At 43.4% G+C, this 19168-nt stretch overlaps 1 protein-coding gene across 1 annotated transcript in view; it reads left to right on the top strand.

Annotated features, from left to right (window-relative positions):
* Hpgds (hematopoietic prostaglandin D synthase) overlaps positions 1-19168 on the top strand; it is a 47465-nt gene that overhangs the window by 26593 nt on the left and 1704 nt on the right. The window contains exons 4-5 of the mRNA XM_008844620.3: positions 4278-4387; positions 11747-11845. Coding sequence (XP_008842842.1) covers positions 4278-4387; positions 11747-11845 — 209 coding nt within the window. The remainder of the gene's footprint in view (positions 1-4277; positions 4388-11746; positions 11846-19168) is intronic.

Below are 19168 nucleotides of genomic sequence, written 5' to 3' on the forward strand. Positions count from 1 at the left end.
CCAGGGACTTATATTGAGACCAGGCTGGCTTGCTATATAACCTACATTGGCTTTAAGCTCGATATTCCCGTACCCGCTAGTCCAGTGCTTGGATGATAGGCATGTGCCACATCAGGCTACCTAATTCTGCTTTATGTTGTACCCTGAACATCCTATATCATACCATGTTGGCCCACCATGTCCTTTCTGGAATCTAGCTGGGAAATTGGACAGATCATATTAAGGCAGATATACTATAGCATATGGAGGTTAGAATTTCTTTTTGAAAATATTTTATTTTTATTTTATGTGTATGAGTGTATTACCTGCATGTATATGAGTGCACCCATGTCATGCAATGCTGCGGAGGTCAGAAGAGGGCTTCCGATTCCTCTGCAACTGGAGTTAAGGACGGTTCGTAGCCACCATGTGGGTGCTGAGAATTGAACCCAGATCCTCTGCAAGAGCAGTCAGTGCTTTTAACCACTGAGCCATCTCTCCAGCCCCGAGGTTAGAATTTCTTAGACTACTGGACTCATAATTCAATATCCTTCATTTTAACCATGCTGAGGGCAGGAAAGGAGGCTTCTTGGCTTCTATTGTCGTCCAAGGCATAGTTCAGTAGGCACTCGGATTGTTTCAGTATCATCTGCACCCATGCCTTGAGGAGATATCCATCCTGTGCTCGATTTTCTACTTCTATTCTTCTCACACTTTGAGTAAAAAAGCTACTTTGGGCTTCTTTTGCAGTTCTTCAGCTGCGGAATCCCCATTTCCACCCCACACCTTCTGATCCCACCCCACTGCCACCACATTATCCAAGCACAGTGAACATTATTCAAGCACAGTGAGCTTACCAGGGGGCCATAATGACTAGACTCCCATTTTTGGAACAAAATGATGTTTTTAAAAACACCCCCAAAATGTGTTTTAGTAACACATATTTCAACAAGTAAAAGTGTTTGGAGGGTGAAAAGGTTAGAAGTTTTATCTACCTATGGAAGTCCGTTTGAAAGGAAAATGATATCTGAGTCAGTTAAAGGACGCCTAGGACTCCAAGAGGCGTCTGTGGATTAGGGAGTGTCCTTCACCCTTTACATGCACCGAGGTCTCCTGAAGGCTCCTTAGAACACACTCTGCTCCCCCTGACTTCCAAACTTTGATTCAGGATGCCTAAGAATTTGCATTCTTAACAATTTCACAGGTGATGCTGGGGCTGTAAGCACATGGACCTCATTTTGACTCACTGAACTAGAGTATTACAGGCAGAGAGAGAATAGCATGAGAAAAACAAAGCTCAGTTTTGCAGGGTAGAGGAGAGTCACTTAGAAAAATACACTGGATCTGGCTAGGAAGATCCACAGCATGTACTTCCCTGCTTAAACAACTGCGTTTTTATCTAGAAGAGCCGAGTTTGGGAAGATTATACTGACTACAGCTTTTTCTTGATTAGCTTGACTGCAGAAACAACTACAGGTCGGTGAAAGGGTCCAGATGGCATCAGAAAATAAGGAGAATGCAGAAAACCTGACAAAGAATGTGGAGCCACTGTAGGGCCTGGAAGACACAGTTAGCACAGGAGAGGGGCAGGAGATGGCTGGGAAGGCTCAGCCACTCTCAGAGCACCATGCACTGCTGCAGTTCTTTCTTCTCTTCTTTTAAAAACTTTGCTTGCCGTGCAATACCTTTTACAGTATTTCCCATCACATGTGACAGGCATGCAAGGAATCTCTGTCTAGCCATATTGTAGTCACTGTTGGGACCAACTCAGTCAGAGCCACGTAGTTATGGAATGAAAAGGGAAGAGCTGGTGTGAGATGTGGTATTATGACTTCGTTTGAGGATTTATTACCGGAAGTTCAGGACCCAAGTGAATACTCCAAATATATGCAAATTATGCAAAGGAGGTGGTATGGTACACACTTTTTAATCCCAGCACTCGGGAAGCAGAGGCAGGTGGATCACTGTGAGATCGAGACCAGCCTGGCCTACATAGTGAGTTCCAGGCTAGCTGGGGCTGCAGGGAGACCTTGTCTCAAAAAGACCAAATAAAAAGGAAGTAAAAAGGTCAAACAAGGCATCATCTGCCCCAAAGCAACAGCTGAAGCCTGGAGCATGCGAGTCATGTAGAGATGAAAGCAAAGGCCTGTGCAGACCTCCGAGGGACCCATCAGCTCAGTAGAAAGAACAATCAACCCTTGGTACCACACATAAGCATTACAGAGTTTACAGAGGAACCTGAGTAACTCAAGCACTTTCCTTCACTTGAAACCGCTTCACTGAGGAGTAATTTACACATCATCCACTGTCAGCACGTAGGTCCTTGATGTTTAGTAAATGAATACAGTCATACAAACGCAGTCCGTTGTAGATCACTTCCATTTTGAACCACTTCAAATTGATACCAGTGAGATAAAATTAGAAAGACTTATTAGCAAAAATGACAAGTGTAATAAATAGAAGGAAAAAGCTGCTGTTGTTTTAAAATGTTAACCTTTGGGAATAAAACAAACACTCCCGGTAAAAATTATCTGCAAAGACTAAAAGTCATTTTTATTTTAAAGATTATTTATTTATATGTGTGTTTGTCTGTGCGCATATGTGTACATGCATGAGGGTGCCCATGGAGGATAGAAGAGGGCATTGGACTCCTTGCAGCTGGAGTTACAGGCAGTTGTGAACCACTCTGCATCAGTGCTGGGAACTGAACTCTGGTCCTCTAAAAGAACAGCAAGTGCTCTTAACCACCAAACCATCTCTCCAGTCCCCCACCCCTTTTTAAAAAACATTGTGCTATAATGTATGCACGGGTTATTAATTGTAATACTGTTTATATTAGCAGAGGATTAGAAACAACATTCATCAGCTGAAGCTAGTTAGGTAAATTGTAACATCTCTGCTTTGAAAAAAATCCCGTTACTGAAAAAGCAAATCTGCCCTTTAAGCACTTGTGAGGAATGATCTCCAGTGTATGTGGGGTCAAAGAGAGTATGAAGTAGAATGCATATTCTCACTTGCTCTGTGATTTCATAAAGAAACAATAGAGCACTGCATAAGCAGCTAGTCAAAGTGCTGACTGAATCAGGTGGGTGGGGAAAAGAACAAATCAAGATGGAGGAAGCTGGTCCTCACCAGATGCTGTTACAGGGGTCCCATTCTCACCCAGACTGAAGGAATTCAGTCAAGAGATACAGGCAGTTTAACCATCTATTTAGCAGAGCAAAGAATGCATTCCAAAGAGATTGGCCTTGGCCTGGGCTGTTCCGCAGGAGGTGGCAGCACAGTGGGCTCTGAGCTGCAAATAAAAAAATTTTTTGGATTTATTTTTATGTTATGTGTACAAGTGTTTTGCCTGCATGTACGCCTGTGCACCTGTGTCATGCAATGTCCACAGCCTCTAGAAGAGAGCATCAGCATCCCTGGAACTGGAGTTACAGTGTATTGGGAACTGAACCCAGGTCCTCTATAAGAACAGGCAGTGCCTTAACTGCTGAGCCATCTTTCCAACCCCCCTGAATTGTAAATTTGAAAGAAGGTTTTACGAATATATGAAACAGGTGGGAAATTCAGGCAGAGTGACACTTTTTCACTCCCAAATCATGAACCCCATCTCCCTTTCAGGATATTTCTTCCCATATCTTATATAGAAGCCCACAAAGGGTTATAACAAGGCAAATGACTTAGAATGAAGCCATGGTCTTTTGAGGATGTAGACCCTTTTGTGGGAAAATGCCCTGTTACTCTCCTTTCTTACGTATCAGAAACCTGTCAGCAGCCCCAAACTGTTTAACCACAAAGGGGAATCTGACCACGAAGAGACTCACTGGGCTCCCAAGGTGCAGCCGCAGTTCCCTTGGTTATCTCAAATCTAGCTTGGCAATGCTCAAGGTCCCATGACTGAGCTTAGACTAGTTGTCAGTTAAGACATTCTGTCGTTTTTAAAGTTGAGCCTTAGCTGGTTATGGTAGCACATGCCTTTAATCCCAGCACTCTGGAGACAAAGGTAGGTGGGGATCAATGCCAGCCTGGTTTACATAGCGAGTTTTAGGCCAGCTGAGGCTACAGGGAGACTGTTAGAAAAATAAAACAAAATAAAAAAACGAAGTGAAGGCTTTCTAGTGAAAGCTAAGGCCAGGGCTTTACAACAGGAATGGGGCTTTAGAACATTCTCACAGTGCCATTACTCACTTCTCTTGGACCTCACGACTGCTTTGTATTGCTATGTTTTCTACCATATGAGTATGCTGTCTACTTATTGATCGTGTTGGTGGGAATAAAATGGCCTCTCTATTCCATAGATTTGGCTGGAAAAACAGAACTGGAACAATGTCAAGTGGATGCTGTTGTGGACACCCTGGATGATTTCATGTCACTTTTTCCATGGGCGGAGAAAAAGCAAGATGTGAAAGTAATGTCATCAGTTTGTTATCACTACCGTTAGCCACATACTGCTGCCAGAATGTGCATTAGTTATTTTGATCTAGGTAATATAAATGTGTACTTTTAACATCAAGCTATACTAAAGTATACAGCAGAGTAATTTCCTGCCCTACCTCTTTATGCTAACCTCCCCAGATCTGGTATTTAATCCTTTTGATCTTTTGATGTTTCCTGAGGATTTTCACATTTTTTTTCTCCTTGCTTCTTCCTTTCCTCCCTCCTTCCACTCACCCCTACACGCAATGCCTCACATGTAGCCTTGGTTGACCTTTAACTACCAATCCTCCTACCTCAGTCTCCTGAGTGCTGAGACTGCAGGTGTGTGCCACCATATTTCTATAGAATATATAAATATGATCTTGATTTAATAATTTTAGACCATCTTTATAGACTTCTTATGGGATCAGTAAGAATCAATCTTTCTTTCTCCCTTCCTTTTTTTTCTTTCTTTTTTCTGGACATGGTTTCATGTAGCCCAAACTGGCCTCTAACTCAGAATCTAGCTAAGGATGACCTTGAACTCCTGATCTTCCTCCCTCCGCTTCCCAAGTGCTAGTATTACAGGTATGTGTTGCCACTCTTGGTTCAGAATTTATCTCTTACCTTGTCATCTCGCCTTCCCTTTCCCTAGACTCTCAACATGGTGATATTATTCTGTAATTACATTAGCGTGTTTATACAAATAATGTAACTGTGCATTGTAGTGTATTTCAATGACATCCCTTTCTCACTTTTCCTCCTGAAAGTTGTGACTGCCCTTTTCCTTTTGCCTAATTCTTTTCACATTTTCTCTGGACCTTTCCACACAATCCATCAGTCTTCCCAATAGGATTTCCCATGAGATGGTAGCAGAGGACCTTCTACTTTAGACGTCATCTTGGCTTTAGCTCTTTGTGGAGCTCTCTGGTCAGGAGGCTTCTTTGCCTTGCGTTCTCTGGGGTTTCTGAATCGCCATCATGATCTTCCATTTACTACCATCCCAGCAATGCCTTTCCTCTAGGGGTCCTGCTTCGTGGATGCTGTCCTCTTTGTGTGTTCCACTGTCTATTTTGAACACGTCCTCTAGTATTTCAAAGGTGAAACTGAAGGCTTGCTGACAGGAGCAGGTATGATGGTGACAAGATGTGTGAACTTGTCCATCTTGTGAGTCACACTGCTTCTGTCTGTCTGGTTGCTCTACACACTTGGTGTACAACTTGCTGAGCATTTTGAGATCTTTATTATCATCCTGAATGTTTCTTCAGGTCTTTTCCTGGGATTAATCTCCTGTTTGAGGATAGTTTGTTGATTCTGAATGTCACTATGCCATCTGGGGTCCTTCCCAGTATCTCTATCTTCCAATGTCACCTCTTGCCCTGCAAAGAGTTCAAGAGAGAAGACTGTGGCCTCCTACCTGGAGTTAAAGGCCTGGCTGTGCTCTAGACAGTGCAAAGAGAAGCCTGGTAGCCTCAGGGTGTACTGTCCGGCATGTGTACGTTCACCTAATTCTCACACTTTTAATGCATTATGCATGGCACCCCCTCTTCCAGAAACAACTTCTTTCAGCCTCTCTCTAGCCCCTGTAGAAAATGGGGAAGGGGTTCTGTCCATCAGCCTGAAATGAAGGAGGAAGTCTCATGTTAAAATTGTTTCTTCAACAGTCCCCCATCAGTGGCAGCTCCTTCCCTATCCCCTTATGTGAACCCTGACTACATCCTGCCATTTTCCAAGCCACACAAAAGCCAAGTATTTATAGACTGTGCACAGGTTCTTCCCAGCTGTCCTTCGCAGGTGCTGCTCACTCACCTTTACAGCCTCAAGCTCTGTAGCTCTCGCCTGCTCTGCTCTCTTCCTCTTCCAGGTAGGTTCCATCTTCTTAAAAATAGCCGTCAATATGGATTTGGGATGTAAATAAACCTATGTGTATGCATCAAATCCATTACCATCACCCAGAGTTCTCGGTATTCTTTACCCCAGCCATCTTCTGGCCTCCTTTAGGATACTTGTCACAATCTCTTTGTAAAATGTTTTTGTCATTTCAGTAGGAAGTGTCACAAGGACAGGAATCATGCTTTATTATTCAAAGGATGCAGCCTCACACTATCACAGTGCCCTCTAGTGGCACATTAACCACTCACTGAAAAGAGTGCTGGGATCTCTGCTTACCGGGTCCCAAGGCAACAAGTCGCTGGCTGCTCTCACTCCCCACTGTTACACTAAGATGCCCCATTCTCCCGTGAGAGAAGTGTATTTTGTTGCCATGTTAAAAGACACTGAGAGAAAGGTGTGCAGAGCCACAAGTGAAAGAACTGTGATCGGACCCCGCTGGGCTTAGTTCCAGGACTCGGTTGGTCACCGCTACAACCGCGAAACTAGGAATAACTCCTCTCCTGCTGCAACGTTTCAGGTGGAAACGGTGCTTGTTTTCCACACGATACTGATCCTCAAGTGTATAAACACCTTGACTAAAGATATTTAGATAGGAAGTGGCAAGCAAGGAACGCAACCGTGGTTATTATTCTCAGACCCCACACTCCTAACTTGAAAGTGCCAGTAGCTGCTGACAGCTCTGTGAACAAACAGCGAGCGTATCAGCCTACCGAAGCACACCCATTCTGATTTGAGTAGAGATACCTGGACATAAAAGCATGTATATAGGGGCCAGAGAGATGACTCAGTGGTTAAAAGCACTAGCTGCTCTTTTTTTAATTTTTAAATTTTTAAAATTTTTGGTCTTTTGGGGACAGGGTCTCCCTGTAGCCCCAGCTAGCCTGGAACTCACTTATGTAGACCAGGTTGGCCTTGAACTCACAAGAGACCCACCTGCCTCTGCCTCTGCCTCCCAAGTGATGGTATTATAGGCATGTGCCACCACAGCTGGCTAAAAGCACTGGCTGTTCTTACAGAGGACTCAAGTTTGGTTCCTAGCACCCACATGATGGCTAACAACCATCGTCCATAACTCCAGTTCCAAGGGATTCAATGCCTGGCCTCTGTGGGCACTTCATGCACATGACATACCTACATACACACAGGTAAAACATTCACACATATAAAAAATTTTTTAAATATTTATATATATGTAAGGCAAATAGGGGATATAAACACATGCATGTGCATGTGCATACTCACACACATAGCCAGGACAAAGCTTAAAATTTAATAATAAAAACACAACAAGCTATTTTGACATATTAGGCTTTAGTCATACAACAGGCTTGAATCCTGATTGGCTTCTTGCTAGCTGTCTCTTAACTCACTTCTCATAGTTGAAATGCCCTATTAAGTATAGATATAATAGATTCTCCCTTGAAGTATGTTGGGTAGATTAAATGGTAATGTATGTATATATGGCTAGATACAAAGTGTCCAATAAGTATTAGCTATTATAACTAGTGTTACACATTTCAATGTTAATTTTTCCTTATATTTGTCAGATACCACATTTATCTATTATGTTTCCCTATAAATGTACAGAAAAATACATCATACCCCCCAATTTAGAAAGAAAATGTGTAAAAATTTTTGTTCAGAGTGCAGAAGACCTGTTAGGCTATCTCCTTCTCAGCTTGCTTCCTCTCCCCTATCCCCTATTTTTTTGTCTTCTTGTGGCTGACGGTCCATAACAGAGGGCTCCTCCCAGAGGAAAATATTATTTGGTGGTTTGTAAGAATAACACTCCAGCTTTATTACAGAGTTTCAATGCTCTTACATACCACTTACCTCACAAACAATTTCGCAGGACATGGCAGCAATCCAGGTTCATGAACAAATTACACAAAAGAGCACATTGCAGAACCTCTGTCAATAGTTACAGCCTATGTCATCAAAAAACAGGACCTGCCCGGTACACAAGGAAAAAGGCAGTGAGTGCCACAGCTAGGCTGTCTCCGCAGTGGGCCTGTTGCTGCCACCTTGTGGCGGTATTTCCTAAATCAAAATACTGACGCAGTTAAGATGGGCAGTAAAACGCTCTCTTTCCTGGTGAGCATGTTGAGGCGCAGTCTTCCCACCTAGCCCAAGCTGGGTTGAATTTGCAGTCCTCCAGCCTCGCCCTCCTGAATGCTGGAATTATAAGTGTGGGCCACTACACAAGGCTTATTGAAATATCCTATGTGCTCGGAGAAATCCACAATACAGTAAGGGCTGTTGATTCTGCATTTGTTGCTAAATTTCCATTTCCAGTTTTAAGAGATTAAATGAAAATTTTAATCTGAAAATTGGTCACTGGGGTGATCCCTGAGCTTACCATATGTACTCTTTTAGCTTATGCAATGTGGGAAGCGAGCAGGACTGAGGGAATTCTGATGGCTCAGTTTTAACACTAAAAGATGGTGTAGATAGTGGAGATAGCTAAAAGAGTGCAGATTTAAAATATTGCTAACTAGATGAGCCTTCCTATAGCCCCCAAAACTCATAGCAGTAACTCTCAGGTGTGAAGCCTGCTCACAACTTCTAAAAGAGAAATCAAGAAACTTTTGAGTCCATTAAGTATATGGGTGGCCACCTAGAATTTATCAGGAGACATTTGTTTTTTAATATACATCTGGAGCTGGGGATATATAGGTAGTGATGGAGTCCTTATATGAAATGCATAAGGCCTTACATACAACCTCCAGCCACACACACACACACACACACACACACACACACACACACACGCGGACTTGAAGATGTGGAAATGTCCATTAGAACATAAAGCACCCAGGCTTTGGAAATCTACACAGCAGTCTCATCCTGCCCACTCAGGCTAGATTTATGTTGTTCATATCCAATTCAAATTAGCCAAAAACATTTTACGTCAGGAACAATAAAACAATGTTTTATTTTTTTGAGACAGAGTCTTGCTATGTCCCCCAGAACAGTCCTCAGCCTCCTGAGGAGCTGGGTTTACAGTTTGTACTATCATATCCAGCAAGCACAAACTTTTTAGTAAGAGGCTGTGAATAAATTACTTGAACTTCAGAGACCCAAGTAAAACATGAGAATTTTTTTTTTCTTTGTTTTTTGAGACACAGTCTCCCTGTAGCCCCATCTGGCCTAGAACTCCCTATGTAGACCAGGCTGACGTGAACTCACAGAGATATGCCTGCCTCTGCCTCCCAAGTGCAGGGATTAAAAGTATGCACTACTACACACCCTGTGAGAAATTTTGTTTAGAAAGTGGGAAGGGGAGGAAAATATGTGCTGTATAGAGTCTTACATGGATCTCCCTTTCTAGGGCTATTATTTGGTTATACTAATTTACATAACATATCAAAAGGGGTGCATGGTGTGTTTTGGAGAAGATATCCAAGGCAGACAAAGCTCATGTTAAGGCACAAGGGTAGGCTAAGGAGAGTAAATCTGTTAGGTCCCAAGGTGTTTACCATGGCTTATTTATGTCCATCAGGTTCAACAATGATGGAAAGAATTGCAAACTGGCAGTCTAACCCTACAGAATACAACAAATTGGTTTTCTTGCAGTTAAATCACTGGGTCTTTTTGTTAAAGATGGAAATTCTCCAAATCTAAAAACATAACACAGCTGGGCCAGCCTTGTCTACATAGCAATTTCCAAGCCAGCTGGGGCTTCAAGGTGATCCTGTCTCAAAATGACATTTAAAAAAATAATGGGCTGGGCATAGTGGCACATGCCTTTGACCCCAGCACTTGGGAGGCAGAGGCAGGTGGATTTCTGTGAGTTCAAGGCCAGCCTGGTCTACATAGTGAGTTCCAGGACAGCTGGGGATACAGGGAGACCCTGTCTCAAAAAGACCAAAAAATAAATAAATAATGGAAGCTGGGTGTGATGGGGCATACCTTTAATCCCAGGCAGAGGCAGGAGGATCTCTGCGAGTTGGAGGCCAGTCTGGTCTACATAGCTTGTTTCAGGCCAGCTAGGGCTACAAGGAGATCCTGTCTCAAAAATACCAAAATAATAATAATAATAATGGAATCATTTTTCATTAATAAATTAAGAGGGGCTGGAGAGATGGCTTAGCGGTTAAGCGCACTGGCTGCTCTTGCAGAGGACCCAGGTTCAATTCCCAGTACCCACATGGTGGCTAACAACCTTCTGTAACTCCAGGTCCAGGGGATTGATGCCCTCTTCTAACCTCCATGGACATGGCACAAAACAGGTGTACCTACCTACATGCAGGCATACATTTAAAATAAAAATAAATATTTAAAAATTTAAAAAAATAGTAATAAATTAAGAGGGCTGGCCATGGTGGTGCTATGGGGAGACCTTGTCTCAAAACAAAAACAAAAGCAAAACAAAACAACAATAATAAATTAAGATGGGGACTGGAGAGATGGCTCAGCACTTAAGAGAACTGGCTGCTTTTGCAGAGGACCCACGTTCAGTTCCCAGCACCAATATGGTGGCTAACAACCATCTGTAACTCCAGTTCCAGGGGATCTGACACCCTCTTTCGACTTCTGTGGCATTGCATGAAATGGGTGTACTTACATACACCATGTCAGGTAATACACTCGTATACAGAATAATAAAAATAATCTAAGAAAGATGAAAAATCATAGAGGTGTCTCAAGAGACTAAAAACAAAAAAAACAGGCCTACCATAGTATTCAGTGATAGTATTCAGTCCTGAGTATTCATCCAAAGGACTCCACAGTGACAGATTAGACATACCTGCACTATTCACAACAGTTTGGTGATAAAACCTACCTAGCTATCTAACAACAGAGGACTAGATCCACAAACAACAAGGTTTTTGCTTGAAAACAGATCATGGAAACAATCATGTGAAGCGGATTGCACCAGTGTCAGACAGTATCATGTTTTCTCTCATCTGTGCTTCCCAGGTCTCATACAGACACATACAATAACATGGCATCAAACTGCTAGGAAAGAAAGGGGACTAATGGGGGAAAGGAAGGAGAGGGAGGCAATATGGGCTGAGAATATTCTCTTTCTCTCTCTCTCTCTCTCTCTCTCTCTCTCTCTTTTATTTGTGACATGGTTTCCCTGTAGCCTTTGTTGGCCTGGAACTCACTATATAGACCAGGCTGACCTCAATCTCACATAGATGTGCCTGCCTCTGCCTCCCCAGTGCTTGGATTAAAGGCCTGTGAAATGCTTGAACCTCCAGGATTTCTTAGAGAAACTATAAAAATTGGTGACAAAAATATTTATTTTAAAAATCTAATAGTATTCATGAGATGGCTCAGCAGGTAAAAGGCACTTACAACTAAGCCTAATAACCCATGTTGATTTCCAGGACCCTCATAGAAGGATCATAACTGTGAGAAAGCAGAATACACTGTGACTTTTATTCCTTAGTATTCACAATTTCCTTATTTTTCTTTAGTATTCACAAAGATATTTCCCCTCTCATAGGGCCAGATGTTCATGGAGCTGCTCACACATCACGCACCTCATCTTCTGCAGGATTTGGACACGTATTTAGGCGATAAAGATTGGTTTATTGGTAATTATGTGAGTATGATTTATATGCTTAAATACCAGCAATTCTATTTAAATAACACGAGGAATTAAAACTTTACTGAAGAAAAATATCACTGTAGTCAGACATGGTGATGCATGCCAGTCATCCTAACACTTGAGAGGCTGCATGGTAGGTTTGAGGCCAATGAGACCCTGTTTCAGAAAACAAATGAGAAAGAAAAGAGAGAGGCAAGAGGCAGAGAGAGAGAGACAGAGACAGAGAGACAGAGACTACTAAGAGAGCCCACAGCTGCTAATAGTACTACTGAAAATGTCATGTGATTTGTGGTTGTGTGAGATTTCTGTCTTGCATCACCAGATTATAGCATCTTGCAGATGATGGTATTTCTTGAAATCATTTTTTTTATTATTATTAAGAGTTCAATATGGGCCAGGCATAGTGGCACATGCCTTTAATCCCAGCACTTGGGAGGCAGAGGCTGGTGGATCTCTGTGACTTCAAGGCCAGCCTGGTCTACACAGAGTTCCAGATCAGCTGGGGCTACAGGGAGAGCCTGTCTCAATATAAGGGAGCTGGAGAGATGGCTCAGCGGTTAAGAACAGCAGTGGCTGCTCTTGTGGACTGTGGTCGTCGGCTGTGGCTGCTCTCCTCTGGCTATGGCCACTCTCCTGCTCTCTTAGTTCCTCCGATCAGTCATCCGGTCTGGACCCCAGGGCTGGTGAGGAGACTGTGTCAGCAGAGCCGCATTCAGACACAGGAGACCAGGTTCAGTGACACAGATCTGGTTTATTGCAGGAAGGCACAAGCTTATATAGGGGTAGTGGTCCAATCACAGTACAGTAAGTGGTTTAAAGATGAGGTATCCAAGGGTGGCACACAGCACAGTAAGTAGTTTAAAGGTGAGGTATCAAAGGGTGGTGATTAGGGAGTGGCGAGCTCTAGGCATCAGTCTCATGATCTGCCAATGGGACCAAAATGTCACAAGACATTCCTTGTGGCTCCAGCAGTCAGGCTGTTGCCTCAGGCCTGCTGTATGGCTGTCAATAAAACTTTCACCCTAGGCTCAAGCCTGTCTCCCACATCTCCCCCCCCTTTTTTAATTTTATTTTTAAAGGTGAGGTATAATTTAGAATACATAGCATATTGATATCAGTCCAGATACATTAAGGCAAAGTACAATGGCTCAGGGGGTCACTGAATCAAGAGCCCTCTCCCTCAAAATGGAAAGCTTTCTTAAGAGCAGGTTGTGCCAACTCCATGCCAACCAGTGGAGATTCTTTGCCTCAGCATTGTTGTCCCCACCTCAAGGGTCACCCAGCATTATGAACTGTGCCTGTCTTAGGTTATCCCATTTCTCAGGATCTTACCTGTCATTGACTACCAGCCCTCGAAGGGTGAGGCCCTTGGTATGGTCCGGCAGAGGGAGAGGCAGTATACCAAGCTCTGGCCTGTGCAAAGGCCTCTTAAGGGGCTAAGAATTCAATAAAAGCTGATGAAGCGGGGTCGTCCCATCTGGGGTAATGATGGGGATTAGGGAGTGGCAATTTCTAGGCATCAGTCTCAAAATTGCCATGTCCTACTAGAGCATCAATTCCAGTGTTTTGGATGTTGGCATTTCTATTGTACTCTACCTGTTGTTCACATTCATCTTGGTAAGCTGCTTTCCATAAAAGGAAATCGCTTCCCCTAAGCAGGCATGGGTGATATTTTGCCAATCATAGAGGGTACTGGCCGAATGACTAATTGTATCTAATAACCGACCAAACCAGGGGGAGTGAATACCATCCTCAACTGCTGCCTTACGCAGCTTCCTTACGGTATCGTGAGAATATGGATTCCAGACATTAGGGTTCTGTTGTTCCTGATTGACAGTAAGTAGAAAAACTGTAGAAAATCTCCCATTGTATCATAGAATAGGGGCGTAGGTGGGACAGGCTTCCAGTCCTCCTCCGGAAGGGAGGGGTAGGTGGACTGAAGGGGAACTTCCTTAAAGCTAGTGCAAGATGGTGGAAAGTAGCCATTGCCCTGTAATGGCGGAGCAGAGGCTGCCCTAACTTCCTGTTTTCCATCAAAGCTAATACAAGATGGTGGAGGGTAGCCACCACCCTGTAATGGCAGGGCAGATGCGATCTTGACTTTCTGTTTTTCATCAGGGGAGCTCTCAAACCCCAATTCCTCATTTTTTATAGCATCATTAGCAGTCATAGGGGAACTCTCAAACCCCAATTCCTTATTTTTTATAGCATCACTAACAGTCATAGTTTTATCAGAACAAGAATCCATTAGTTTTGTTTTAAGTGGAAATGCCTGGGACAGGCCATCCCCAGCATCCTGTTGTTGTATTTGCTCATCTGTCTCCTTAAATAGGGGATTGTCCTGTTTAGGGGCTTCAGGGGAAATCCCCTGAAGGGAGGCCAGAATGGCTGTCACAATGGGGTAGAACAGCCCAGACTGTGGGCATCCCTCCCTGACTTCTCTACGCCGGGCCAAGAATAAAATGCAAGCCCATTGTTCAGGATCCCAGCAACAAGTATCTGCAACCCAGGGGGCAAGAGCTAGTACTTCATCTAAAACCTTAGTTACATCCTTTTCTGTTACCCTAATTTGCCTATTCCTGAGGAGAGAAACCAGTGCAGCACCACAGGGGCTGGCAGCAGCTGGATGACTCTTCCCCATACCGGAGGTCACTCACCCTCCAAGACGTACCCAAAGGGACTTAGGAACCGTTCAGGAAGACGATCAGTGGAGACAGGAACGACACACTACAGCTCCGTGCAGCAGGAGGCTTCATGCCCCACGTTGGGCACCAGTTGTGGTCGTCAAGTGGCTGCTCTCCTCCAGTTATGGCCACTCTCCTGCTCTCTTAGTTCCCCTGATCAGTCGTCTGGTCCAGACCCCAGGGCTGGTGAGGAGACTGTGTCAGTGGAGCCGCATTCAGACACAGGAGACCAAGGTTCAATGATGCAGATCTGGTTTATTGCAGGAAGGCACAAGCTTATATAGGGGTAGTGGTCCAATCACAGCACAGCAAGTAGTTTAAAGGTGAGGTATTCAAGGGTGGTGCACAGTACAGTTAAGTAGTTTAAAGGTGAGATATCCAAGGGTGGTGCACAGTACAGTAAGTAGTTTAAAGGTGAGGTATCCAAGGGTGGTGATTAGGGAATGGTGAGCTCTAGGCATCAGTCTCATGATCTGCCAATGGGAGCAAAATGTCACAAGGCATTCCTTGTGGCTCCAGCAGTCAGGCCATTGCCTCAGGCCTGCTGTATGGCTGTCAGTAAGACTTTCACCCTAGGCTCAAGCCTGTCTCCCACAGTGGAGGGCCTGGATTTTGTTCCCAGCATCTACATGGTAGCTGTCTATAACTTCAGTTCCAGGTCTGATACCCTCTTCCAGCTTCCAAGGGCATTGCATGCACATGGCATATTTATATATATTCAGGCAAAACACTCACACACATAAAAAATTTTAACAGTACAATATAGCTAGGCATGGTAGTACTTTAGTCCCAGCACTTGGGAGGCAGAGGCAGACGGATGTCTGTGAATTCAAGGCCAGCCTGGTCTACATAATGAGTTCCGGGCCAGCTGGGGGGTTGAAGGAGACCCTGTCTCAAAAAGACCAAAATTAATAAATGAATAAAAATTAGGGAGCTAACACAGTCAGTGTTTGCTATGCAAGCATGGAGACCCAAGTTCAATCCCTAGAACCCATGTGAAAAGTTCAGAGATTACAGTAGAGAGGAAAGAAACCACAAAACTTCTTTAAACTAACTTCACAGATTTGACTTGGAGTCATGAAGTATTTCATATAATTATTTACAATAATTTTAAAAGGCTATCCTAAAAAATCAAAAGAAAGTGAACAAATGTGTCATGCATAAAGTACATAACGGAAACATACTGCATTCTTGTATGTGTGTGTGCGTGCATCTGTTGCATATGAGGTTGGGTCCATACATGTGTGTATACATGTGGAGGTCAGAAGTCAACCTCAGGTATTGTTCCTCAGGTACCATCCACTTTGTTTTGTTTGAGACAGGGTCTCCCTGTAGCCACAGCCGCCCTGGAACTCATTATGTAGACCAGGCTGGCTGCAATCTGACAGAGATTCACCTCCTTCTGCCTCCTGAGTGCTGGGATTAAAAATGTGTGTCACCATGCCTGGCCACCTTGCTTTTTGGGACAGGGTCTCTTACTGGCCTGGAACTCACCAATTAGGCTAGACTGAATTAGACTGGTGAGCCCCAAGGATCCTCCTGTCTGTGCCTCCCCAGCACTGGGATTATAAGCACAAGCTACCACACCTTTTTCTACATGGGTTCCAAGGATTGAACTTAGGTCTTCATGCTTACACAGCAAGCATTTCACCAACTGAGCTATCTCCCTAACCCCTATATTGTACTGTTAACAATGAAAAACTATTTCAAGAAATACCATCACCTTCAAGGTATTGTAATCTGGTTGTACAGCTCAAAACAGAAATCTGAGAACACCCATAGATCACATGCCATTTTCAGGAGTATCATTAGCAGCTATGGACACTGTTGGTATTGTTTTGCTGGTATGATTTGTACGATGTGAATGCAGAAATCAGAAATCACCTTGAGGTTATTAAGAACCCAGATTTTTACTGTGGGAGAAAAGGAGACAGAGAAAAACCTGGTCATCCTGAGCATCCCTTATACCCTGATTCTAGTCTCTTAAATATTTTTTTTATTTATTATTTTTATTTTATATGTATGAGTGTATTGCCTGCATGTATGTGAGTGCACCCGTGTCGTGCAATGCATGGAAGTCAGAAGAGGGCATCAGATTCCCCTGGAACTGGAGTTAAGGACAGTTTGTAGCCCCCAAGTGGGTGAGGGGAATCAAACCCGGGTCCTCTGCAAGAGCAATCAGTGCTCTTAACCGCTGAGCCATCTCTCCAGCCCCGATTCTAGTCTCTTAAATACTGAAAGGAACCAGGCTTCCTGGACAAATGACTTATTCTCAACTTGAGATGAGAAATGTAATAAATACTTGGCCAAACTAGAAGCAAATACATTAGCAAAGCAAATGGAGTTTGCATCAGAAGGACTCCAAAATAAGCTTGAAGGCTTCCCATTCACCGGGGATGGGAAAATCCAGGCTTCAAAAAGAATATTAATAATAGTGAATTCAAACAAATCAAAATGAAAAGAGTTTATGACAACCTCCTTACAACCAAATATACAACACAAACTCCCAACAAACAAAACTCCATTGCTTACTTTAGAAGACAGGACCATTAACATTCTAAAAACTCTTAAAAACAAGCAAAAATGCAGAAGGTTTGAAATAAAGCATCTGTCCTGCCTTGCCTATGCAAATTGTGCTTCAAGGTAATAAAAATTCATTAGATAAAATTTCTTTTCAGAATAGGATTCTAGGTAATAAACAGAAAGGCCTGAAATAAAGCACTGTCACTTTCCAATCCTTCAAAAATCAAGAGGCCTACCCAATGACCATGAGACAGTGCTAATATCACAGAAAATGACAGTCAGTCTCAAAGGCTGGCTTCTGGTGTAGGAAGGAGCACACCCTACTTACTGGCAGACTTGCCACCAATCAGATCTAACTGACCTCAGTGAGCCACTGCATGTGGAAGACAGGACATAGGGTGTTGTCTGTGGATCAAGTGACACTCTGATCAGTCTGCCTTGTTTTGTCTGTTGGGTGAAAGAGAAATAAAATTAACCATATCTACAGCTTTCCATCACACCACACACCCTTATTCTCACTTAGCCTTTCCAAACACTCCTCTCCCTTCCCTGTCTTCTCAGTGTGACTAAAGCCTAATTTTCTTTTCTGATAAAATCCCTGTGTAAACTACCTCTAGTTCCTTCTCTGAGCACTCTGTTCGTCACAGTGCTGGAAACCAGACATAAGTCACACTCCCAGTAAGACTCCACACTTGATGTTTCCTCTGCTCAGAATCACTGTGTCTGGATCCTTTTTCGTCATTCAACCCTTGATTTAAACATGCCACCTCTTAGAGGGCTTCCCTGAATCACCTGTCTCTTTGTATTTGACTGTTCTTTTATAAAATAAAACCCCAAGACGGGCTGGAAAGATGGCTCAGTGGTTAAGAACACTTGCTGCTCTTCCAGAGGACCCATGCTTGGTTCCCAGCACTCATATGGCAGCTCACAACCATCTGTAACTTTAGTTCCAGTGGATCAGACACCCTCTTCTGGTCTCCTTGGGCACCAGGCATGCATATGGTACACTTCTCTACATGCAGGCAAACAAACACTTATGCACATTAAAAAGAAAGAAAAAAAACCTAAAATCCACCTCAGACTGGGAATGTGGCCTAGTGGCATTTGAAAAGCTCTGGAATTAATTCACACACTGCAAATAAACTAAATCAATCGATCAATCCACATCAGAGAAGGGGATCCCAGCTTGCTTTCTGGTCCACCCCTAACACCTAGATGTAGGTATGATAGATAGGAGGTGCTTGATGAGTATTTCTTAGCTGAACTGTAAATTCTCTAAGCAGTGATGTCTCTTAGGTGACATGTGTTTACTAAATTTGTGAAACACCAGCAACCATCTCTATTAAATTATACACATACAAACATGCCCACATTTGAACTTCACTCTAGAGCTGGGCTTGGTGTCACACACGTTTGATCCCAGCACTTGGGAGGCTGAAGCAGGAGGGTCACAAGTTCTAGGCCAGCCTGGTGTTCTCAGTGAGTTCCAGGAAAACCTGAACTATAATGTGAGACTATCTCTCAACAATAAAAGTAAAAAAGTAAATAAGGGGCTGGAGAGATGGCTAGGCAACTAAGAGCACTTGCTGCTCTTGCAGAAGATCTGTTTGGATCCTAGCACCCACAAGGTGGCTAACAAACATCTCACACTCTAGTTCCAGGGGATTCAATGCCCTCTTCTAGCCTCCACAGGCACTGCACAACATGGGTGCACTTACATATATACAGGCAACCACTCAAGACACATAAAAATCAATCAATAAAAAAAATTGTAAGTATGTGACTATGGCTCCAAAGTAATGCCCTGCAGGTCAAGCTCTAGTCAGAAAGGAAGAACACCCAGCTGAGCACAGGAAAGACCAAGACCATGCTGCCCTCCCTTCCCCTGGGGCTCGACCTCAGCATTCCATTAAGGACCAGATACCCATTTAGCAATTTTTCCTGATGGGATGCAATACAATGTATTTTACCACAGAATACTGTACCTGGAACTACAAACCCTGAAGAAATAACTTGTACCCTATTTTTTTTTTAACCTGAAAACATAAAGGAGCTGGGCGTGGTGGCTCACACCTTTAATCCCAGCACTCAGGAGGCAGAGGCAGGTGGA

The sequence above is a fragment of the Nannospalax galili genome, unplaced genomic scaffold (assembly GCF_000622305.1).
Source record: "Nannospalax galili isolate Female #2095 unplaced genomic scaffold, S.galili_v1.0 scaffold441, whole genome shotgun sequence".
Lineage (NCBI taxonomy): Eukaryota > Metazoa > Chordata > Mammalia > Rodentia > Spalacidae > Nannospalax > Nannospalax galili.